Below are 25,574 nucleotides of genomic sequence, written 5' to 3' on the forward strand. Positions count from 1 at the left end.
GTGAGTGTTTGCATTGTTCATCACTCCGTCCATCATCCTTCTGTGTTGCTAAAGTTGCCCTAAGTGGGAAGGGTATGCCCAGACGTGGGTCCCTTGCTCAGTGTGCCATTGGATTCAAGCTAGCCTGGCTGATGAAGAGTGATGCCCTGAAACTGGTCCCAGGATGCTTGTGTCTGGTTCAGGGAGGACCTGGTCTGGCAGTTCGGGCTGGACTGTTCCCATGAGGAACAGGGTCAAGACTGGGGTGGTATGGTGAGCAAAAAGAACGATGGATTAAACCCAGATCTGTGACTGGGGGTGAGTGTTTGCATTGTTCATCACTCCGTCCAACATCCTTCTGTGTTGCTAAAGTTGCCCTAAGTGGGAAGGGAATGCCCAGACATGGGTCCCTTGCTCACTGTGCCACTGGATTCAAGCTAACCTGGCAAATGAAGGGTGATACCCTGAAACCGTTCCCAGGATGCTTGTTTCCGGTTCAGGGAAGACCTCGTCTGGCAGTTCGGGCTGGACTGTTCCCATGAGGAACAGGGTCAAGACTGATTTGCATATGGCTGGGTCCAAACTGGGGTGGCATGGTGAGCAAAAGAACGATGGATTAAACCCAGATCTGTGACTGGGGGTGAATGTTTGCATTGTTCAGCACTCCGTCCATCATCCTTTTGTCTTGCTAAAGTTGCTTTTGTCTTGCTAAAGTTGCCCCAAGTAGGAAGGGTATGCCCAGACGTGGGTCCCTTGCTCACTGTGCCACTGGATTCAAGCTAGCCTGGCTGATGAAGGGTGATACCCTGAAACCGGTCCCAGGATGCTTGTTTCTGGCAGTTCGGGCTGGACTGTTCCCATGGGGAGCAGGGTCAAGACTGATTTGCATATGGCTGGGTCCAAACTGGGTTGGCATGGTGAGCAAAAGAATGATGGGTTAAACCCAGATCTGTGACTGGGGGTGTGTATTTGCATTGTTCAGCACTCCGTCCATCATCCTTTTGTGTTGCACACAAGTACAAGTCCTGCACATTTACACACATACACACTAAGGAATCTAGGACCTGTTCACAAGCCTCCATGGGCCAGGCAGCAGGCCACCCTATAGCAGCCCAGATATGTGTGGTGGTAACACACATGAAAGCAGTCCACATATTTGTCTTAATTCACACAAAGGTAGCTGTGATATGTGCGTTAATGCACCCTAAGGAAACCCAGGTATGTGTGTAAATGTACACTAATGGTGCCCAGATAAGTACATCTCAGATAAGAGCGGTAATACACACCAAGGGCAGCCCACATAAGTGTGTTCCCAGATATGTGTAGTAATACACACTAATGCAGCCCAGATAAGTGCAATTGATATGTGTGTGGTAATACACACTAATGCAGACCAAATAAGTGCATTCCAGAAATGTACGGTAATACACACTAATGCAGACCAGATAAGCGGCTTCCAGATGTGTGCAGTAATACACATTAATGCAGTCCAGATAAGTGCATTCCAAATGTGTGCAGTAATACACTCTAATACAAGCCAAAGAAGTGCATCTCATATATATGCAGTAATACACACTAATGCGGCCCAGATAAGTGCATCCTAGATATGTGCAGTAATGCAGTTCAGATAAGTGAATCCCAGAAATGTGCAGTAATGAACATTAATGCAGCTCAGATAAGTGCATTCCAGATATTCCAGATATGTGCAGTAAAATACGCTAATGCACCCCAGACAAGTGTATCCCAGGTATGTGCAGTAATACACAATAATGAGGCTCATGTAAGCGCATCCCAGATGTGTGCACTAATACACTCTAATTCATCTCAGATAAGTGCATCCCAGATATGTGCAGTAATGCACAGTAATGCAAGCCAGATAAGTGAATCTCATATGTGTGCGGTAATGCACACTAATGCGGCCCAGATAAGTGCATCCCAGATATGTGCAGTTATGCGACCCAGATAAGTGCATCCCAGATGTGTGAGGTAATACACACTAATGCAACCGAGATAAGTGCATCCCAGATATGTGCAGTAATGCACAGTAATGCAGCCCAGATAATTGCATCCCAGATATGTGCAGTAATACACACTAATGCAGCCCAGATAAGTGCATCCCAGATATGTGCAGTAAGCACAGTAATGCAGCCGAGATAAGTGCATCCCAGATATGTGAGGTAATACACACTAATGCAGCCGAGATAAGTGCATCCCAGATATGTGCAGTAATGCACAGTAATGCAGCCCAGATAATTGCATCCCAGATATGTGCAGTAATACACGCTAATGCAGCCCAGATAAGTGCATCCCAGATATGTGCAGTAAGCACAGTAATACAGCTCAGATAAGTGCATCCCAGATATGTACAGTAATGCAATCCAGATAAGTGCATCTCATATGTGTGAGGTAATACACACTAATGCGGCCCAGATATGTGCAGTAATGCGACCCAGATAAGTGCATCCCAGATATGTGAGGTAATACACACTAATGCAGCTGAGATACGTGCATCCCAGATATGTGCAGTAATGCACAGTAATTCAGCCCAGATAAGTGCATCCCAGATATGTGCAGTAATACACACTAATGCAGCCCAGATAAGTGCATCCCAGATATGTGCAGTAATGCACAGTAATGCAGACCAGATAAGTGCATCCCAGATATGTGCAGTAATACACGCTAATGCAGCCCAGATAAGTGCATCCCAGACATGTGCAGTAAGCACAGTAATGCAGCCCAGATAAATGCATCCCAGACATGTGAGGTAAGACCTCTACAGTGCATCTATAGTGCAAATATTGATAACATAAAATAGCATTCAGTCAAAGCTCCCTGAAGTCTCTAGCGTTGGCTCTGTTTGTGGCGCTCTTTATGACCAGTGAAAAATAAGCAATATTAATACTTTCTTCTGAAGGCAATACCAGAAAGTGGGCATTCAGTTCTGCGAGGAGGCCGTCTAGGCGCTAGGCAGGGTGCAATTCTGCAGCTCGAGCACTTCTTGGTGGGCGACCATCGAGGAGCTAGGCAGGGTGCCCTTCTGCAGCTCGAGGACTTCTGGCCTGGCCTGCACTGGTAGCGTCGAGGTACTAGGTATTGTGGACTTTTGCAGCTCCAGCACTTCTTGCCGGGTCTGCACTGCCGGGGGGGGGGGGGGGGAGGGGCGTCGAGCTACTATGCAGAGTGCACTTCTGCAGCTCCAGCACTTCTTGTCGGGCCTACACTGAGGGGGAGGACCGTCGAGGCGCCGGGCAGAGTGCACCTCTGCAGCTCTCGAGAACTTCTTCCTGGGCCTGCCCTGCGATGGGACCGTCGAAGCGCTAGGGAGGGTGCACTTCTGCAGATCCAGCACTTCTTATTGGGCCTGCACTGCAGGGGGGGTCATCGAGGCGCTGGGCAGGATGCACTTCTTCAGCTCCAACTCTTCTTCCTGTACCTGCACTGCGGGGGAACCATCGAGGCGCTAGGCAGGGTGCACTTCTGCAGCTCCAGCACTTCTTGCTGAGCCTGCACTGCGGGGGGACCATCGAGGCGCTAGGCAGGGTGCACTTCCGGGCCTGCACTGCGGGGAGATCAGCGAGGCGCTAGGCAGGATGCACTTCTGCAGCTGGAGCACTTCTTGCCGGGCCTGCACTGAGAGGGGTCCGTCGAGGAGCTAGGCAGGGTGCACTTTTTGCAGCTCCAGCCCTTCTTGCCGGGCTTGCACTGCAGAGGGACCATCGAGGCGCTAGGCAGGGTCCACTTCTGCAGCTCGAGCACTTCTTGCCGGGCTTGCACTGCAGAGGGACCATCGAGGCGCTAGGCAGGGTGTACTTCTGCAGCTGGAGCACTTCTTGCCGGTCCTGCACTGCGAGGGGACCATCGAGGCGCTAGGCAGGGTGCACTTCTGAAGCTGGAGCACCTCTTGCCGGTCCTGCACTGCGGGGGGACCATCGAAGCGCTAGGCAGGGTGCACTTCTGCAGCTCCAGCACTTCTTATTGGGCCTGCACTGCGGGGGGACCATCGAAGCGCTAGGCAGGTTGCACTTGTGCAGCACCAGCACTTCTTGCCGGGCTTGTACTGCAGAGGGACCATCGAGGCGCTAGGCAGGGTGCACTTTTGCAGCTCGAGCACTTCTTGCCGGGCTTGCACTGCGTAGGGACTATCGAGGCGCTAGGCAGAGTGCACTTCTGCAGCTCCAGCACTTCAGATTGGGCCTGCACTGAGGATAAACAGACCTGACACATTCAGCGCGGCTGCCCCAGATTACAGCTGCTATATTTATTAGTTTTCGCCAGAAGGCCCGCTGCTGAAATATGTCCTTTTAAATCAGGGCAAGGGGGTTAATGGAATCATGTTCTGAAATGTTTTTCGGGATTCTTCAGGGAAAGGTTTTAAAAGTGGGGCCATTTTTGAGTAATTTAAATAAATATTTTTCTTACTTGAAGTTGCACGGAGTTCCCAGCTGGTCCCAGAGAAAACCTTTTTCATTTCCTTCACATCCCCCCAGGGGGTATTTAGGAAGCAGGGGTCAGATTTTTCGGTTTCGTGCTATTTCTGTAATTCCTCCACTCATTGACAGGCACATAATTCGCAAATTATTGGGTAAATTCATAAGACCTTCGAACAATTTAGAGGCAATTAGCAAAGTAGGCTGAGTGCCTGATATAACGGATATAACTATTGTGTATGTAACCTTCGGCTCACTTATATTATCCGCAGGTCCAGCTCTGCCTTTTATTCTTCTTGGGTGGATAAAAGGCATACACTTCAGCGGGGTAAAAGCAATGAATATCGGAGCTTCAATGCTTTCTGCGAGGCCAGATACGTTCACCAGACCCTAGAACTTTGAATGGATGTGCATTTCTGGTAGAAAAAAACACATAACACAATTTATAATATTCCAGTTATTCACCAAGATTTCAGTTATGCACTTACACTGTGCAACATTAATAATTTTCTCAATTTGGCCTTCAGCTTCATCAGAACTAAAGTCAAGTCATGTCAAGTGAGATGACCAAGGTTCCCATGAAGAGTAGGGTCAGTACTGATTCGCATTCGGTGGGCCTCTGTCTAGAGTGGCACGGTGATTGTAAATCGATAGTTTAGAATGCCACCCTGCTGGACTGCCACTGGTTAGACTACTTGTGGGCATTCACCCCATCACCTTTTGGGTGTCTGATGGCCATTCGTGCACCTGGAACCTGAGACTGGTGCAGGTTTCCAAGCCTACCACTGCTGATGTTTGCGAATTTCAAAAAGCAGTCAATTTGCACCCATTCAAGGAGTACTTTCTATGGTTGCAAATGTACTATTTTTTTGATAAATCAATATCTATGGGTCCTCCACAGAGGCTTATATTGGTCCTGCACAGAGGTGCCCATGGGCCCTAAAGAGAGGTGAATATGTGCCCTTTAACCTTGTGTATAAGGGTCCTGAAGGGAGATGCATATCAACCCTGCAGCCTTGGGTTTATGGATCCTGCAGAGAGGTGTGTATGGGACCTGTAGAGAACTGCATATGGGTCCTTAAGCCTTGCTTATAAGGGTCCTACAGAGAATCATATATGATGTCTGCAACCTTAGGTATATGGGCCCTGCAGAGGTTTGTATATGTATCCTGCAAAGAGGTGTGTATGGGTCCTTTAGCCTTGAGTATGGGGGTCCTGCAGTAAGGTGAATTGTTTTGTTTTGGCATCAATTATTAGGGTCCTGCAAAGAGGTGTATATGGGTACTTTAGCCTTGAGTACATGGGTCTTGCAAAGAGTTGTATTGGAATTTTTATCACCATTATTAGGGCCCTGTAGGAGGTTATGGGTGCTGCAGAGGTGCATATGGATCCTTTAGCCTTGAGTAGAAGAGTCCAGAGAGGTGTGTTTGGCACCGGTTATTAGGGTCCGGCAGAGAAGCATATATAGGGCCTGCTGCACTGATCATAAAGCAAGAGGCAGATTATCCTGTAGGTCATTTCCTCATAGGCCCATGGGTTCAGTGATAGGTAGGCTATCACTGGCTTGCTCTTTGGTACCCATGGCACTGCCCTACTGCTCCTGGTCTCAGGGACCATGAAGGTAGCAGCAGTAACCAGACGTATACTGTGCTCTAAGAGCCATTTTCACTTCCTAGAGTTTCCACTTTCATCATTCCCTGTAGTCCATGTGCAGAAAATCTGAGGCAAAGAGACATCTATATGTTGTAATCTGGGGCAAAGCATATGTGGGCTTATTTACAAGCCCCGTGGTGTAGGGCAGCACAGCAAGTGACCTGCAAGACACGGCGTATTTCTGTCCTCTCCCTCTGCGCTGGCGCACAATGGGCTGCCTAGCGCCGATGCAGGGACCCTTGCACCATGGCGCAAGGATGTCTGCGTTGCAGACAGGATTGCTTCTGTGCAGGAAGGAGCACCTTCCTGCACAAAAACAACCCCTGGAGGCATTTTCTTCTTTCAATGTGTGCTGCAGAATGCAGTGTAGGGTGGTGGAAGAGAAAGGCATGAGGTGGAATTAAGACTAGGTAGCCTGGCACTGGCAAGGAAAAGAGACAGGAAGTCTGGGGTGATGGAAGAAGGAGGCACGGGTGGAAAAAAGACTGGGCGGCCTTGGCATTCACAAGATAAAGAGACAGGAAGTGTGGGGTGGTGGAAGAAGGAGGCACAGGTGGCATAAAGACAGGGCAGCCTTGGCATTCACGAGATAAAGAGACAGGAAGTCTGGGGTGATGGATGAAGGAGGCACGGGTGGAATAAAGACTGGGTGGCCTTGGCATTCACAAGATAAAGAGACAGGAAGTGTGGGGTGGTGGAAGAAGGAGGCATGGGTGGAATAAAGACTGGACAGCCTTGGCATTCACGAGATAAAGAGACAGGAAGTGTGGGTGGCTGAAGAAGGAGGTACGGGTGGAATAAAGCCTGGGCAGCCTTGGCATTCAGAAGCTAAAGAGAGAGGAAGTGTGGGGTGGTAGAAGAAGGAGGCAAGGGTGGAATAAAGACTGGGCAGCCTTGGCATTCACAAGATAAAGAGAGAGGAAGTGTGGGGTGGTGGAAGAAGGAGGTATGGGTGGAATAAAGACTGGGCAGCCTTGGCATTCACGGAATAGACAGGAAGTGTTTGTGGTAGAATGAGGCATGGGTGGAATAAAGACTGGGCAGCCTTGGCATTCAAGAGATAGACAGGAAGTGTGGGTGGTAGAAGAAGGAGGCATGGGTGGAATAAAGACTGAGCGGCCTTGGCATTCACGAGATAAAGAGACAGAAAGTGTGAGGTGGTAGAAGGAGACATGGGTGGAATAAAGACAGGGCAGCCTTGACATTCATGAGATAAAGAGCCAGGAAGTGTGGGGTGGTAGAAGAAAGAGGCATGGGTGGAATAAAGACTGGGCAGCCTTGGCATTTAGGCGATACAGAGACAGAAAGTGTGGGGTGGTAGAAGAAGGAGACATGGATGGAATAAAGACTGGGCGGCCATGGTATTCACGAGATGAAGAGACAGGAAGTGTGCAGAGGTGGAAGAAGGAGACATGGGTGGAATAAAGACAGGGCAGCATTGACATTCATGAGATAAAGAGCCAGGAAGTGTGGGTGGTAGAAGAAGGAGGCATGGATGGAATAAAGACTGGGCGGCCTTGGTATTCACTAGATAAAGAAACAGGAAGTGTGGGTGGTAGAAGAAGGAGGAATGGGTGGAATAAAGACTGGGCGGCGTTGGCATTCACAAGATAAAGAGACAGGAAGTGCGGGTGGTAGAAGAAGGAGGCATGGGTGCAATAAAGACTGGGCGGCCGTGGTATTCACGAGATGAAGAGACAGGAAGTGTGCAGTGGTGGAAGAAGGAGACATGGGTGGAATAAAGACAGGGCAGCCTTGACATTCATGAGATAAAGAGCCAGGAAGTGTGGGGTGGTAGAAGGAGGCATGGGTGAAATAAAGACTGGGCGGCCTTGGTATTCACAGGATAAAGAGACAGGAAGTGTGCAGTGGTGGAAGAAGGAGACATGGGTGGAATAAAGACTGGGCAGGTTTGGTATTCACCAGATAAAGAGAGAGGAATTCTGGGGTTGTAGAAGAAGGAGGGATGGGTGGAATAAAGACTGGGCGGCCTTGGTATTCACGAGATAAAGAGACAGGAAGTGTGGGTGGTAGAAGAAGGAGGCATGGGTGGAATAAAGACTGGGCGGCCTTGGCATTCACGAGATAAAGAGACAGGAAGTGTGGGGTGGTGGAAGAAGGAGGCATGGGTAGAATAAAGACTGGGCACCCTTGGTATACACAAGATAAAGAGACAGGAAGTGTGCGGTGGTGGAAGAAGGAGGCATGGGTGGAATAAAGACTGGGAAGCCTTGGTATTCACGAGATAAAGAGACAGGAAGTGTGGGTGGTAGAAGAAGGAGGCATGGGTGGAATAAAGACTGGGCGGCCGTGGTATTCACGAGAAGAAGAGACAGGAAGTGTGCAGTGGTGGAAGAAGGAGACATGGGTGGAATAAAGACTGGGCAGCCTTGGCATTCACGAGATAAAGAGACAGGAAGGTTCTGGCCTGTCTGGCTGCCTCCCACTGGGCCATCTTCTCCCCCATGAGCCTGTCCACGCCTGGTTCTGTACTTGGCAGAAAGATGAGGGGGGAGGCGCTTGTCCCACAAAGAGCCACAACATGTGCAAAGCAGTCAGGGTGAGAAGGCGTCCTTCGGCTACCAGATGGGAAAGGACATTTAAAAACAAACAGACGTAATAAGGCGTCGTAATTACACACATTCAACAAGCCGAAGTATTATTGAGAAAGGCATGGGCTGTGTGCAAGCAAGGAAAATGCAAACCCACCCCAACTGTTGCTTAGGTGGTAAAATGCAGCCTTGATCAGGGGTCAGTGCCCCCCCTCTGGCCTCTGGGTCCCGGTGCCACTGCACCTGCCGGTGAGCGTGATCGCTGTCACTAACAGGAAGGTTTTTGGTGAAATTCTGCAAACTATGGCCCATACTTATACTTTTTTAGCGCCGCATTTGCATTGTTTTTTGACGCAAAATCGACGCAAACGTACAAAACACAATTGGGGCATATTTATACTCTGTTTGCGCCGAATGTGAATCAAAAAGTTTGACGCACATTCAGCGCAAACCTTGCCCCATATTTAAACTATGACGCCCGACCCCGCGGACGTCAAAAAACCTCCTTGTGCGTCATTTTTTGGATGGGGGAAACCGCCTTGCGTTAAAGACATGCAAGGTAGGCGTTCCCGTCCAAAAAATGACTTTAAGGCCTGTGCGCCTTATTTATAATCCTGAGTCATTTTGACGCACAGGAGGGGGCTGGCCTTAAAAAACAGCGCACAGCCTGATGTGCGCCGTTTTATAACGCCTGGGTGAGGACAGGCGTTAAGGGACCTGTGGGCTCACTTCCATGATCTCAGACCATGGAAGCAGTCCAGAGGTGCCCTTCCTTGCCCCCAGGGACACCCCCTGCCAGCCTCTCCCACCCCAGGAGGACACCCATGGATGGGGGGACCCATCCCAGGTAAGTACAGGTAAGTTGAGGTAAGTATTATTTTTTAATTTTTTAAAGTGGAATGGGGGGCCTAATTTGGGCCCCCCTACATGCCACTGTGCCCAATGGCCATGCCCAGGGGACAGAAGTTCCCTGGGCATGGCCATTGGGTTAGGGGGCATGACTCCTGTCTTTGCTAAGACAGGAGTCATTTCCATGGGGGTTGTGCGTCAAAAAATGGCGCAAGTACGGTTTGAGCCATGATTTTTGACTCAAACCTGACTTGCACCATTTTTTGACGCACAACCCCCATTTTCCCCTACGCCGGCGCTGCCTGGTTTGAGTATTTTTTTTTTACTCTGACCAGCCCGCAGCGCCGGCTAACGTCAATCCTTAAATAAGGCGCCCGCATGGTGCATAGGAATGGCGTTAGACGGCGGTAATTTTTTTTACCCCAACCAGTGCCGGCGCTGGTTTGCGTCAAAAAGTATAACTATGAGCCAATTGTATTTTGTAAGTCTGCGCAGCTTTTGCGTCACACAATGCCGCAAATGTGGTGCTAAAAAAGTATAAATATGGGCCTATATTTTCCCAGAATCTCGATTATGTTTTCTTAGCAAGGGTGTACCACGCACAATAAAATCACATAAGATACAAGTAGAAGGCTGTGAATGTCCCCAGTAAGAGAAGTGTTCAGCGGTTCCTTGTCAGTCGCTTGTCTTCAGTCACAGGAGTGTCAGTGGTGTCATGTCAGTCGCTTGTCACCAGTCACAGGAGTGTCAGTGGTGTCATGTCAGTCTCTTGTCACCAGTCACAGGAGTGTCAGTGGTGTCATGTCAGTCTCTTGTCACCAGTCACAGGAGTGTCAGTGATGTCATGTCAGTCCCTTGTCTTCAGTCACAGGAGTGTTCAGTGGTGTCATGTCAGTCAAATGTCACCACCTACAGGAATGACAATCCAGGGTGGATTCTCCTCTAAGAAAGGAAAAAGGGCGTCTCTCCAGCATAAAGAACTCACATCCTTTTATAGAACTTTAGACAAAGGATTTCATACTTTTAATGATAGAGGTACATGGTTCTTAGGATTTTCACCAAAAAGGGAAAAGCAAAAGGAAACATTTGACCTCATAATACATTCCAAGATTCTCCCACCATTCTGGTACATGAGCCTCGGGAATTCCCAGAGTCCAATACATGTGACATGACTTGTTATATAGTAATGTTATTTATTCAGAGTCAGTTAAGTTGTCCTTAATTTTTCTTTTTAATTTTCCGAATTCCTGTTAGTAGTTGTATCACTTTGCATGAAAGTGTCTGACTTCAAAATAATTTTTGTCGTCAGTTGAATAGAAGGAAACGATAAAATATTTGATGTATTGTCTATAAAAATGTGCTGACTGATTTAAAAGCTGGATTAGGTTTTCAGTTCATACGTGTATTGGGACATAACAGCACCAAGAAGACCCATGTCTATTATGTTTTCAGTCCTACATGTACTGTTCCATAGCGCCAAGAAGGCCCATGTCTATTAGGTGTTCAGTTCCTATGGGTACTGTGACATAGCGCCAAGAAGGCCCACGTCTTCAAATGGTGAGTTTTGACAAATGTGAGAGGAAGTCTCTTATCACTCCCAAATCCACCTGAGTTTCTGAGTCTATGACACGTTCCAGGCCCTGCCTGATCATGGGGGCACTGCCGGTGCAGTGGGATTATGGGTAGGATTAGTACTCGTATCTTCACAGACTGCAGACAGGCTCAGTCTTCTCCTGCTCTGGTATCCCTGTGTCCCACCCCCCCGATGACAGAGGACGGGCTGTGCACGTTAAAGGCTGGGTGAGCTGCCCTAGATGGGACCCCTCATGCCGGGGCCACACACGGAGAGAATGGGGTGTGGGGGCGAAGTAAGGAGCAGAGTTTTATTATTGCCAATTATTATCGTTTTCGTTAGTACTAGTGTAGTATTATTATTACTAGTAGTGTAGCATTGTTATCGGTAGTAGTAATGTAGCATTTTTATTAGCAGTGTAGTATTATGAGTAGTAGCAGTAGTAGGAGTGAAGCCTTTTTATTAGCAGTGTAGTATTATGAGTATTATAAGTAGAAGTAGTGAAGCATTATTATTATTAGCAATGTAGTATTATGAGTATTATTTAGTAGTAGTGGTGTAGTACTATTATTATTAGTACTATAGCATTATTATTAGTAGTGTAGTATCATTAATAGTAGCAGTAGTGTAGCATTATTATTAGAAGTAGTGTAGCATTATTATTAGTAGCAGTGCAGTATTATCCTTATTATTAGTAGTAGTGTAGTATTATTATTATTAGTAGTAGTGTAGCAATATTATTATTAGTAGTGTAATATTATTAATAGTAACAGGAGTGTAGCGTTATTATTATTAGTAGTATAGTAGTATTAATAGTAAGAGTAGTGTAGCATTATTATTAGTAGTAGTGTAGTATTATCCTTATTATTAGTAGTAGTGTGGCATTATTGCTATTAGTTGTGTAGTATTATTACTAGTGTAACATTATTATTGTTAGTAGTGTAGTATTATTAATAGTAGCAGTAGTGTAGCATTGTTATTATTAGTAGTAGTGTAGTATTATCCTTATTAGTAGTAGTTTAGTATTATTATGAGTAGTCCTAGTGTAGAATTATTATTATTAGACGTAGTGTAGTATTCTTATTATTAATATTAGTTGTATTAGTCTAGTATTAGTATTATTAGTAGTGTAGTATTATTAGAGATATTGTTTTATTGGTGGTAGCGTAGAGTATTATTCTTATTATTAGTAGTTCTATAGTATAATTCTTATTACTATTAGTTGTATTATTAGTATTATTATTAATAGTGTAGTATTAGTAGTATAAATAGTAATAGAGGTCTTTCATTATTAGTAGTAGTGTACTATAATTAGTATTACTGGGAGTGTAGTATTATTAGTATTAGTAATTGTAGTAGTAGTGCATTATTATTACTACTAGTGTTTTATTATTAGCATTATAATTAGTAGTATTAATAGTGAAGTATTAGTAGTAGTAGTAGTAGGGTAGCATCATTAGTATTATTATTAGTTGTAGAGAAGTATTAGTATAATTTTATTAGTAGGGGGTAGTGTTACTAGTAGTACTAGTATAGCATTGTTATTAGTATTGTTAGTAGAAGAGTAGTATTATTAGTATTTATATAATGATTAGTAGTAGTGTAGCGTTAGTATTATTATTATTATAGTTGAGGAGTCTACTCACTCTACTTCTTCCCCCCTCTCGATACCCTAAGGGGCATATTTAAGAGCCCCTAGCGCATTGAAGCGTCACTTTACGTGATGCTCCGGTGGCGCTTTGCCCTGCGCCGTATTTACAAGGTGGCGATAAGGTACTTTTTGTGGCTTAGCGCCACCTTGTAAATATGATCCCTTCACACGCAGCCCTTTGCGTGGAAGGGGCGTCCAATAGGTGTTGCTGTGGTCGTGGCACAACAACACCCATTGCATTTTGACGCTGCCTCAGATTTATGATTTCTGAGTTTTTGTAAACCTGAGGCAGCGTCAAAATCTAACGCCACCCCAGGGGTGGCATAGCAAGGCGCAACCAGGAGGAATACTTTTATTTCTCCTTGTTTTTTGCTTTTTCTATGTGTGCTGCATTCTGCAGCACGTATACAAAGAGCAAAATGCCAGACATGACTGTTTATGTGCGGGAAGGTGTCCCTTCTTGCACATAAACAATCATTTGAAAATTACGCTTTGGTACTTCTGTGTGTGCTGCATTCTGCCAAATCGCCATTAGTGACTGTTTATGTGCAGGAAGGGATGCCTTCCTGCACATAAACAATCACACCCAACCCCTCAACGTGGACATCCTTGCACGATGGTGCAAGGATGCCTGCGTTGGCAGCCAAATTTAGCGCCAACACAGGGGACAACACAGGGCTGTGCCATATTCATTAAAACATAGCTTATCCCTGCATTGTGAAAATGACGGAGAGCGGTGCTGCCAATTTTGACGCAGCGTTGCGCGCCGTCATTTTCCTTTAAATATGGGCCTATGTGTTTTTTTTCTTTCAACTTTAAGTTAGGATAAGGCACATACCATCGAAGCTTGTGCACAGATATCTGTAAGTTCTTCATGATGAGAAGTTGTTGTTCAAAGCATGAAATCTGTAGGTGATAAAAGTGACAAAGTGGTATTAGGGTTTGTTTTGCACATTTACACGGGCATCTTTTGGGCAGAAGCTCTGAACCTTTTCTCAGGCCATAAACTATTCCTAAACCTCCCCCTTTTCTCTCTCACCTGCAGCCAAAGAGAGCTCCTTGGACTCCGAGCTGACTCCGAGCAGTGACCTCTCAGGGATGGACAGTAGCTACCTCACGGTGAAGGACTCCGGGGGGACGGGGTCCCAGGACAGGGCCAGCGGAGACTTGCCCAGCCCCATGGAGAAGGGCGAGTCGGAGAGCAACAAGGGCAAGAAGAGGCGCAACCGCACCACCTTCACCAGCTACCAGCTGGAGGAGCTGGAGAAGGTCTTCCAGAAGACGCACTACCCCGACGTGTACGCGCGGGAGCAGCTGGCCATGCGCACAGACCTTACAGAAGCTCGCGTGCAGGTAAGTCCCACGCACAGCTAGGGAACCACTTGGTGTGGGTTTGGGCCTCAGGACTGGGGTGGAGTCTCTAGATCAATGGCACGTGCTTCTGCATCTCTCAAATAAGAACAAAATGATGGGCCCGCAACACAAAATGTGGGGTGTGGTCTTTCACAGACATGCATAAGTCTGGGGGGTCACTGAAGGGACGCCCCTGCAGGTAAGTGACCATGTACTCTAGCAGAGTCTTTACTTCACACTAGCTGCTACCTCCTTTCCCTGGATGAGTCTTGCTGCTAAATCTGGTATCATAATGGTACCATTACACCGGCTGCGGATTCTGCCACGTTGAGCACTCTCCCCATGTCCCACCGCAGGGCCCAATCTCTCTGGAATATGCAGACTCTGGTACTTCGAGCACTCCCACCGTGAGACTGTAGATGCTTCTGGTGGCTCAAACTCTGTCCCTGTCCGCAGAATCTTATCTCCCTGAATTCTGTCCTTCCACACTGTCTGCAGTTTAATCTCTCTTTGCATTTCTCTTCACACTCTCTAGACAGCCTGACCTGTGTAGACACCTCTACACCACAAATGAGGAAGATCTTGGACTCTAAAGGCCTCCATCCCATCAAAATTGCTCCAGACGGCTTCTCTCAGGACCCGGCCTACTGTGGATTCTGAGCAACTGGGCCAAGTTCCACTTCTGCACTTGACTCTCAGTAGTAAGGGTGTTGGAGCACTCCAAGGCTCCCACTGGCTCCCAACTCAAAAGGCGCGCAGCATTAAGTCAATGTCCAGCCAAACACCCACTTTTACAAAAAAGAAGTGTTTCATTTCTACCACTCACCACACAAAGGAAATATATGACATTTACAAACTATAACACAATTCCCCTTAAGGTTGGGGGTGAAGTGTTTCAATGACTATTCCCTGTCCCATTCCCTCCTCGCATTAGCAAAAGTGGTTATTCCCTTTTGACTGTTGGCAACATCCAGGAAATGCCCTACTAGCAGCTTTTGTCTGAAGTGTCCCCTCTGACTCTTAAATTCAAGCCAAAAGTATTCTCTCGCAGCAGCGCTCTCAGCAGCAAGTTCCCCCAGGGCCAACCGTCCCGAGACATGTTTTACCTGCGAGTGAAGTGTGCAGAGTCCTGAAGTACACCCCGTCGGTCGCCACGCGCAGTGGCTCAGGTCCCTATTAGGTGAGTCGCTCTACACGGACTCAGTGGCTGCATTAGGCAGGCAGGCTGTCCCCCCCTCAGGGTCACGTCCGACAGCGATCACAGGTTTCCTGCACTCATCCTGCAGGGTAAGTGTCTCCACGGTGTCAAATGGGGAAGGGGAGGTGATTCCAACGCACCGGTCCTCGATCTCAAACTAGGGTGAGGATGCTCCGACCGCTTCTCACTCCATCAAATGGGTTGGACCAGTCACAGTCCTAGTTGCTCCCAGCGACCTATGGGTAACTATCACTCACAGTCTATGGGCTTCGACCCGCTCCACAGGGCAGAAGTATTCTCAGCAGCCTGTCCTTGCATATGGGTTGCTGTACAGCTGTCATACTAGGCTTCAGCCCTTACCCCACGGCAGTCTTTAGGCAGAAGTCTTACAGAGCTCCCCTCCTCACACAGCCCGTCTAGCTGTTTGGCAGATTAACATTTTTGCTGTCTCAACCTCCTCTTCTTATTGGCCATTTCCAGACACCAAGGCCCATTTTTATACTTTTTTAGTGCCGCATTTGTGGTGCTTTTGGACGCAAAAGCAGCGCAAATGCAGTGCTAAAAAAGTATAAATATGGGCCCAATTGTGATTTTGGGTCTGAGTCTTTGAAGTTTTATGTTGGGGTTCTGCTTCTTCTGAAGTGCATGTTCCTCTGATCTCTGTTCCTCTTGAAATGCCTTCTGTCACAGCAGGGGTGTCTCCTAAGCTGATCATCACAACACAGGCTGTGGGAGCGACTAGAGTTCACACCTGGATGTCAGTCACAGTGATATGTATCTTAAGAGGTTAGCCCAGAGCTCCTAACCCTACTCTTTATGAATCTCTTATCAGCCCCATCTCCTTCCTGAGAGGTGCCCAGATCCTTTCCCCGTGACCTCACACTGAATCAAAGAGCACCATTTGTACAGCAGAAACATACTCCTCATATCCATTTACCATGCATGCGGTGCATTCTTCATGTATTGCACCATTCACAGTACATCCAGGATGTGCATCTAATATGCACGCCCTGCATCCTTCATGTATTGTACTACCCGTGGGTACACATGCAACCGGCAAGTGCACTTATCCTGCAGTACAGTCCTGCATCCTTCATGTATTGTACCACCCATGGGTACACATGCAACCGGCATGTGCACTTATCCTGCAGTACAGTCCTGCGTCCTGCATCCTTCATGTATTGTACCACCCGTGGGTACACATGCAACCGGCATGTGCACTTATCCTGCAGTACAGTCCTACATCCTTCATGTATTGTACCACCCATGGGTACACATGCAACCGGCATGTGCACTTATCCTGCAGTACAGTCCTACATCCTCCATGTTTTGTACCACCCATGGGTACACATGCAACCGGCATGTGCACTTATCCTGCAGTACAGTCCTACATCCTTCATGTTTTGTACCACCCATGGGTACACATGCAACCGGCATGTGCACTTATCCTGCAGTACAGTCCTACATCCTTCATGTTTTGTACCACCCATGGGTACACATACAACCAGCATGTGCACTTATCCTGCAGTACAGTCCTACATCCTTCAGGTACTGCACCACTCATAGGCACAGGCATCTCCAGCACATGCCCACACCATGCACGCACTGCTCAGCACTGCACTATCCCTGAATGGCTCCCTCTCCAGGCACGCATAGACCCTGCGCAGCACTCCACAGCAATCTGATGTAGGCCAAGGGAGAGTCACGTACACAGCAGAGGAACCTTTAAAAAGCGAGAGGCCGGTAAGCCTCACTCCAGTGACACAGGTAAAAGGAAAACAAGAGGTTAGACTGCAGGGTCTGGAGAGGTCAAGAAAAAATGAACATGGGGAGCGCTACCTAAATAATCACTAGGGCATTGTGAAAATATCCATGTTAAGAGCAAGAAGACAATTCAGTCATGAAAAAGTTCATCCAGATGAATCAAGAAATGTCGTGACCCATCTGGATGGACTTTGTTATGATTGAACTGGGGATCTAGAAATCTCACATTACACGGACCCCAGAGCCTGAGCTCTCCAGACCTCTGAGTTCTACGCCTTTACTCCCTTCCTGGATGGAATACGTTGTTGCATGCCCACACCAGTTTTGCAAGAAAGTAAATACTTATAAAATAACAAAACTCCTGCTAAGAGTTGTGCTCCAGTCTACTGCATGGAGCTACTAATGACGGACAGTGCGATGCACAAATGTCAGTGATATAACAATACATAAATAACAACATAACATAAGACATTGCAGTTGGCTTAACCAAGTCTATTCACAGCTTTGGGCGCTCTGTGGATCCTGGTGGGAGCTGCTGACCAAGCATTCTGGAGCACAGGGCGGGCAGGTGCGTCTTTTAGAGGTCACCTGATGCTGCACCCCTTTGTGGCTCCATTACCTGCATTGTGCCTGGCCTCTGGAAGGGGGTCTCCACTGCTGCCCTCTGTGGGAGTCTGCAGGTGATTCAGGAGATGGTCCATCTGAGCATCCTAGGACCAGACTCTAGGGGTGGGAGATGAACCGTCAGCTCCTGGCTAGTGCTGGGGATCATCTCACAGGAATCTTGTTTTGTACATAAATGCTTTACAATAGGTCATTCCTATCTAAACAGCGGCCTACAATCCCACCATATAGGGGCATATTTATGAGCACCGTTGCGTCACACTTGCACCACGCAATGTGGTGCAAGAGCGACACAAATGAAAAATGAGATTTATGAAGCCACGCAAGGCCACCTTGAATGGCCCTGGGCAGTTCCATAAATCTCAAGTGATGTAATGCAGAACAAATCAGTGCTTTGCATTACTCTGCACCAAGGAGGCATTTCCATGTGTGTTGCAAGGGTGTTCCCATGCGTTATCCAAGGATTTTGATGCATTCCAAGATTTACAAGAACGGGGTAAACCTGGGAATCTGCCAAAAAGTTACACCACCCCAGGAGAGGCGTAACGGAGAGAAGTAGCTTTAGTTCTCTTTGTTTGTCCCTGTTTCTATGTGCGCTGCATTCTGCATCACACATAGAAAGAGGAAAGGCCTCAGGGGATTGTTTTTGTGCAGGAAGGTGCAGGAAGGTGCTCCATCCGGCACAAAAACAATCCTGCACACAATGCAGGCACCCTTGCATCTTTGTGCAAGGGTGCCTGCGTTGGTGCTAGGCAGCCCATTATGCGTCAGTCCAAGGGACAGGACAGGAATACGCTGTATTGCCTTAAATAAGGAGCATTCCTGCCCCTTCCTAGTGACGTTTCATAAATATACCCCGTAGTACACACGTCTCAATAGGGCATATTTACTAGGGGACAGGCCTACTTAGCAAGGGACAGATTCATAGGCAGATGTCTCTTCAATTCCTGGTACGGCAACTGACTCCGCCACAGCCCTCCTAACATCTCTACATTGCAAGCCTGTTGAGTAATCGCACGATTTCAGAAGATGAGATATTCCTAGTAGTGTTTTTCTCAATCATCACAAACATTTTCTATTTATGTGAGTAGTCATTATTTGTTTGTGTCTCTGTAGCAAAGTGATTCCACGGAAAGTACTGACAGTATCACGGTACATGTGACGTGGGTGGATACAGAGATTGGTTAGAAAGATGATGGATTTTGAAAACACCAAGGCCCATATTTATAATTTGTTTTTGATGTATTTACGCAGAACTTTACAGACATAGAAGGGGAAGAGTCCTTGTGGATTTAATAAGCAGGATTCAAGTTCTTGTAAAGAGCTCTCTTGTTTGCTGACAGCCACCAGGTGGGTGATGGAATTGAGATGTCAGAGCAAGTCTGGGAAGACTTAAAGGGTCCTTGCAATGAGATTTAGGCCCAATTTTATCAATATTTCACACAACACTGCAATCATTTTGCTGCAGTGTGTGAAAAGGAGAGGGCAGGAATTCTCTGTATGTGACATGCTCTCTGATTGCATTAGTGCACAAACTGCTGCCTGCTTTGCAGACAGTATTGTTTTGTGCAGAAAAGACACACTTAGAAAGAGGAAAAAATAAAGGAGAAATAAAGGTATGTTTCCTTGTTGCACCTCCGGTGGGGAGGCGTACAATTCTGATGCATTCCCAGGTCTACCAGTGTTAGTAAATCTGCGAGTGTGTCAGAATGCATGGGTGAATGCGTCGGAACACCCACGCTCCAGCCAAGGCATGACGCCCTGGAGTTGAGTAACGCATGGAAGCGATGTGCGCTACCTTAGGTTACTCTAGATTTACCAAGCCACCCAAGGTGGCCTTGCATGGCTTAAGGAATCTCATTTAGGTTTTGCGTCACCCAGGGCTTTAAGTGGGCTGGGTCATGCCCATGCACAGCACTGCCGTTTCTAACAAGCAGGTGCTGAGACGGGTCCCTTTCGGGCTCTCCATTTTTGCCCTCAGGGTGACAAAATCATCTTAACTCGGCAGTAAAGAGACTTGTTACAGTTCTTTCACAGTCTCATCATTTCAAGGCTGAAGCATTCCCAATATTTTATACAGTGAGGCCAGTGTGTTGCCTGCCTATTTAGCTTATGCAACTAACAGTCATTGACAAAGGCAATAGCCCTGGCTTGTTGTAGGTGTAATTGTTGCATTCTATTTCCAGCACGCCATGTGCACATGCCAATGTAAGGTTTTGCTCTGCATTCCATGAGAATGTTGATCGTGCAATGCAGGCGGCAAAGCCAGTGGATGTTGAATGGCCCTGCTTGCAGGACGTTTTGCTGCGCTGCTGATTAAACCTTTTTCCATGCGCCTAGATTGGATTTATTATGGATCTGGGCTGTTACAGTAATGATACTTGGTGTATTATATATCTGGATGCAATGACAGAAAGCAGCAGCAAAATATCAGTCAGGGGTACACTGCTAAGCACAGATTTTCAGCTTATGTGTTTTTAAGCCACACCCTTAATTACATCGGCCACGCCCCTTCGAGAGACCTTCCAGATTTTTCATTGCACTTAAAGCCCTGGCATTGCACTTGTGTCTTGTTGCACGGTGCAAGGGCGACACAAAACCTTGATAAATATGGGCCCGAGTGCTTTGTCCAATGAGCTGGTAGAATATATAGGGGTACCTACAATAATAGTGGGATTTCCTATGGACTAGTGAAGAGATCTGGGTCTTGCCTGTGCGAGAGGGAATCTTTGCCAGCTTTTCTCAGGCTTTTGAAGTAGGTTTAGTTATGAAAGTTTCAGAGCTGAATGGGGTTAAAGTGTACCCCAAGATTTCAAGGGGAAGATGTCAGAGGACAGTAGATGGAAAAGGAGGCGTGAGACAGGCTCAGATGCAGCAGAGAAATATAATAACGTTTCATCTAAGCATAGTTTGACGCTGGCAAAATGTTTCTGCATTGGATATATTTTGGGGAAACTGTGTTGCTCTCCAGCACATGCCACTGTGCATAGCATAGCTCAGTGAAGGGTAAACTCGCATAGAAATTGCATTTACCACTGTGCATAGATAAGCTCTTACAGAGGTAACCTTGCAGATAAAATTCTGCCCACAAATTCCAGCTTGGAACATTTTAATTAGAGTAAAATGATCTTGCAATGCTATGAAAAAAGACCTCGCTAAGAGAAAAAACAGTCTACATGTAGAAGGCAAATGTAAGCTGGGAACTTTTAAAAACTGTGGCAAGCATAAAAAAAACGTCAACTGACATCTCTTACGCTCCAAATTCGCCTACTCAAAAGCACAGGTTATATGTCTCGAGAATGTCAAAATACAGGGTCTATTCCTTTCAAAGCATTCTTCATGGATATTCCTTCTCTCTGATTTACTTCTCGATGGTGCGAATTGCATCAGCCTTGAGAGGATGAAAGGCCGAGCCAGCCGCCTCCAGGCCCTGCAGGCAAACACACATGCAACTAGAACTAAAACCACAGGGCTATCTCGCTGGCTAATCTAAGGGCTCGGACATTATGTCTGCCCCTTGCACAAGCAGCAGCCCCCAAATCCTTCCCAGGCCTTGCGCCCTCCATCGCAGGCAGATTCTGGCCACACACGACTCCACCCTGGATGTGAAGAGTAGTATTTCTCTTTCCATCACAGAAGTTTGGTTCCAGGCCTGGAAGATGCCCTCTGGCTAAGTAACAGAGCAGTCCAAGGCAAACACACGTATACTCCAGACCGCGCCACCTAGGCTTGGCCCCGTGTGCCGCCTCTTTCCCACCACCCTGCCACAGTCTGTACCCTGCTGGGGCAAAAACAAAATATATAAAGTTGCTGCCTTGTAATCCTCTCCAAGCAAGAGAAGATGGCTGCCAAAGGGGCGGGGCTTCAGCAAGAGTCTGTTTTCATCTGTGGGGAGCGCCAGGCTGTGCGCCCGCCCCCTCCCTTGCACTCTGGGAGGCGGCTGGAAGGAGCACAAAGCCGGGGCTGAGTCTGCAGGAAATTAAAGATGAAATGAAGACAAGCTGATGATACTTAGCCCCTCATCTCACATTCCCTGCTCAGAGAGAGCCACTGATAGGACAGTGTCTGCACTCTGCTCTGTCCTCCCAGACAGGGAAGTTGTAAAAACTCTGGGGCGGGGGGGAAGGGATAGAGTGCTCTGGAAGAAAATCTGGAGGTTCTCACACTGTTTAGTGCCTCTGAATGCTAGTTGGACTAGAAAAAAGTCAATCACATGGAATTTTCACATCTATCAGGAGCCTAACATGTTACTGACTATTCCTTGGCCCTGTTGAAAGCTCAGGGGCACATGATTATCAGACTTTCTTTGCATATTCTAGATAAGTCAGTCTGTGATTGGCAGGCAGACATAAACTGCCCTGGGGCAGGTAGGGGGCAGTAACTTATCCATCCAGATATTGCATTGTCCTACAAATATCCCGGATTGCCCACACTCATCGTGTGCCCTTGGAATTCACAAAATGAGGTTCCAGCAAAAAGCCATGTTTCCCTGGGAGCGTTCCCTGTACTAACCAGATATGTTTTCGCTCCTTTCTAGCAGGGGCAGCTCCTCCGTATGATGGAGGAGCATCACCCCCCTGGCTCAGAGAAAGCAGCAGAAAAATAAAATGATACTTCATTATCATTTTATTTTTCTGCTGATGGCTCGGCCAGCATGTGAAGGGAAGAGTGGGTCTGGGCCACGGGAGGTGGGATGGTGTGAACTAAGTACTTATGTCAGTTTGGCCGGCCAAACACACATGCGCACTTAGGTTTCTCCAAACAAATCGTGTTGAACAGCCGGGCTGGAGAAACTGCACAGACCCCAGGCTAGTGTCTGAGTGGCAGTCCAAGCCTCTCAGACCAATCCTGATGCTGCTCTCGTGCTATGTTTAGCATGTAAGCAACACCAGGATTGCTGGGGAGCTTGTGCTGGTGTTCCAGTGAATGCTGGGACACCACCAGGAGCAGAGGAGCGAGGCAGCTGGAGGCTGCGGCGTTGGGATGGGTTCTTTTTCTAAAAAGAAAAAATGTTTGTTCCCACCATTCCCGTTGTCCCCCCACCTCCCCTTGACATTTGTGGCGGCCGCCACTGCTTTCTAACTATTTGGTGTCAACTGGTATGGTAACCTATGGATGCTGCATTACCTCTCATTATATGAAATATTTTAATTTCTCAGTTTTAGGGGATTTTATCCTCGAAGTCGATGACAACAATACTTCTCTGGCCCAAGGATAATTGGGCACCTTCCATGCAATAAATCTGAATCAAGTAGTATTTTCTGCCACCCAGGCAGGAGGACTTACATTAGACTAGATCTTTTCCAGCCTGCCTGGGTTATTCGTAAGTCAGACAATTCCACTTGTTTGATCGGACCACTTCCTTGTTCCCTTTAGTTTTTCCTATTCTAACTACCCCGCTGAGGCTACGGCTATGGCAATAAAATCACGGTCATGGGATAAGGTAGAGGACTTACAGTTCTCCAACATGTTGGCCAATTCTAGGTCATCCCTGACTGGCACCATGGATGGGCTGTGGATGAAGTCAACTAGTGGCTGTCCTCAGTTTCTAATCAACTCGCCTCTGACTCTCCAGGATTGGCGTCCTCGGCCCCATGGTTTTCAGCTGGAGAATAAAAAGCTCGAAAGTCCTAGAAAGAAAATGGAGAAGGACTATGATGTTAACGACGAGGAGTCTTATTAAATGGCACTGATATCCTATCGTTGAGCCATAAAAACTGCTCAGATAGATTATTATGCTGTCTGAATACTTAGATTACTTTGATCACATCTTTCGCAGTCTGGGTTCCGTCTGACGCACAGTACGGAAACAGCACTGCTTGATGTGTCAGCAGTTATAAAATCCCTTATAGATCTAGGTCAGAGCTACCCTGATTTTGTTAAATTTCCTAGCGACGTTCAATATGAAATCACACTTGACATTTCTTCAGAGGTTGGATGAAGTTGGCATCTGTGGGGCAGCATTACAGTGGCTTAAGTCATTCTTCTGCAACAGAGGTCAATTGGTGTCACTTGGCACCTTCCAAGGTGGCAGTAAAGTTCTTAAATATGGGGTTCCTAAAGAGTCCTTACTAAATCCAACATTATTCAATGTCTCCATGACTCATCTGGCTCTCGTTATACAGTGATTGGTCATTCAGGTCATCTTGTATGCAGATGACACTCAACTTATCCCTTTTATGGGGAAAATGTCACTACCACCCAACAGGTGGACTTCCTTGTCCAGGTGGTTGACTTGACGAATAACAGCAGACTCAAGTGCAATTCCAATGAAACCGCTGTTCATTCCAGATGACGAAGATTGGTACAACAACTGGTGGTGTGAGGGGATGGGTGACCTTCCTAAGCCTTCTCCTGTGGGGAAAAATCTGAGGGGTTACATGTGACTGTGAGCTCTGCTTTCAACCCCTAATAATCTCGGTGCCTGGCACTTGTTTCTCCCTTCTTTGGTCGTTAATGAAAACACTGGATCTTCTTACTAATGAGACCAGAAGAACCATAATCCACGCCTTGATTACATCAAGGATCGACTGTGCTAATGAGCTCTCTTAGGACTCCCTCATTATTCGATCAATTGAATAGAGATTGTCCAGAATGCCACACCTCTCCCGATCATGAACCTACCTTGCAGAATGCCCATAGCTACACATCTTAGACAACTTCATTGGCTATGGATAAAAAAAACTCATAAATTTTCAAACTTTACTGGTGGCCCATAGACAATTTTTCAACGTAGGGTTTAAAAATCTGAACAAAAGACTCATTTGTTATTATCCTTCAAGATTTTTGAGATCCTTCTTGGCTCACCTTCTTAAAAACCCCAGGATCAGATTAGTAAAAAAAGGAAGATGTTCTTTCACTGTTTTGGTGACCAAGGCGTTGAAGGACCTGTCGCTAGCTTTGAGGCTCGTGGCCAAAGATGCTTGAGGATGCTGAAAACGTGGCTTAGTGCAAATTAATTTTCTGCTTATTCTTTGTTCCCCACCACTTTACATTTCTAGAGTTGGGACACCACTGGGCAGCTGCACACTTTAATATTGTTATCATCATGGGACTACCACCAACCCTTTTGTCTATTTCTCTCATGCATTCTCCCTCCATTTGCAGTCCATCCCTACATCTTCAATAAACCAGATGTGTTGTGTAGCCATTTTAGCTATAGTTTTATACATGTTATTTTAGCAAACTAGACCTGCCACTGCGCACTTCAACCTAGATATGTCTTATTCAAGCTTCGTTATATTGTTTTAACAATAGCCACATTTGCTGTCTTGTTTTATTTTCTCTATCTAGCTGTTCCTCGCCTAGGTCGGCACTGCATTCTTAAACAAGATATTTCTTTCACTCTGTGCTTTCTCAAGGCTGCAGTCAGATAGGTTGCCGGCAAAAGTGGTACGCTTTGTCTCCAATGTTTACAGAAACATACACACTCTTACGTGGGGATCCTTTCTTGGAACATCAGCTGCTTTATTATAAAAACACTACTTTGACCCATGTAAGTTAGAGGAGGATTCCAGCCAGATGACCACCACCGTATGCTGATTGCTTCGCTGCAGCTGCTTACGTAAACTACAGGCCTCTTGCTGACGTATGAGGGATGATGTCTTCCCAGGGGAACCTGAAGGGCAAACTAGAGCTTAACATGCTGTGCTCTAACATAGCTTAGGTAGGAACTATTCTTAACAATCTTAGTGACAATATGGTAGCTTTATTTTTATGTTTCACTCTCCTTGTCACAATTTAAATCATCTTGTCGTAATTCATCATCCTAGTTATTGCAATACATGCTTTTTTCACTCTGGAGAGGTCGGACACCAGATCGTAGACCAGAATGTCTGGGTAGGATAAAGTGTGAATTAAAATGTCAGAGACTTTACAGCACGCATTAAAGTCCCCCACTTCGGAGTACCATACGTTTCAAATTGAAATTAACTTTATTGGCAAGAGAAGC

General features: G+C 46.7%; 1 protein-coding gene across 1 annotated transcript in view; it reads left to right on the plus strand.

Annotated features, from left to right (window-relative positions):
* Positions 1–25,574, plus strand: part of ALX4 (ALX homeobox 4) — a 177,866-nt gene that overhangs the window by 94,661 nt on the left and 57,631 nt on the right. Inside the window, exon 2 of the mRNA XM_069221797.1 lies at positions 13,730–14,037. Coding sequence (XP_069077898.1) covers positions 13,730–14,037 — 308 coding nt within the window. The remainder of the gene's footprint in view (positions 1–13,729; positions 14,038–25,574) is intronic.

This window comes from Pleurodeles waltl, chromosome 3_1, assembly GCF_031143425.1.
Source record: "Pleurodeles waltl isolate 20211129_DDA chromosome 3_1, aPleWal1.hap1.20221129, whole genome shotgun sequence".
NCBI lineage: Eukaryota > Metazoa > Chordata > Amphibia > Caudata > Salamandridae > Pleurodeles > Pleurodeles waltl.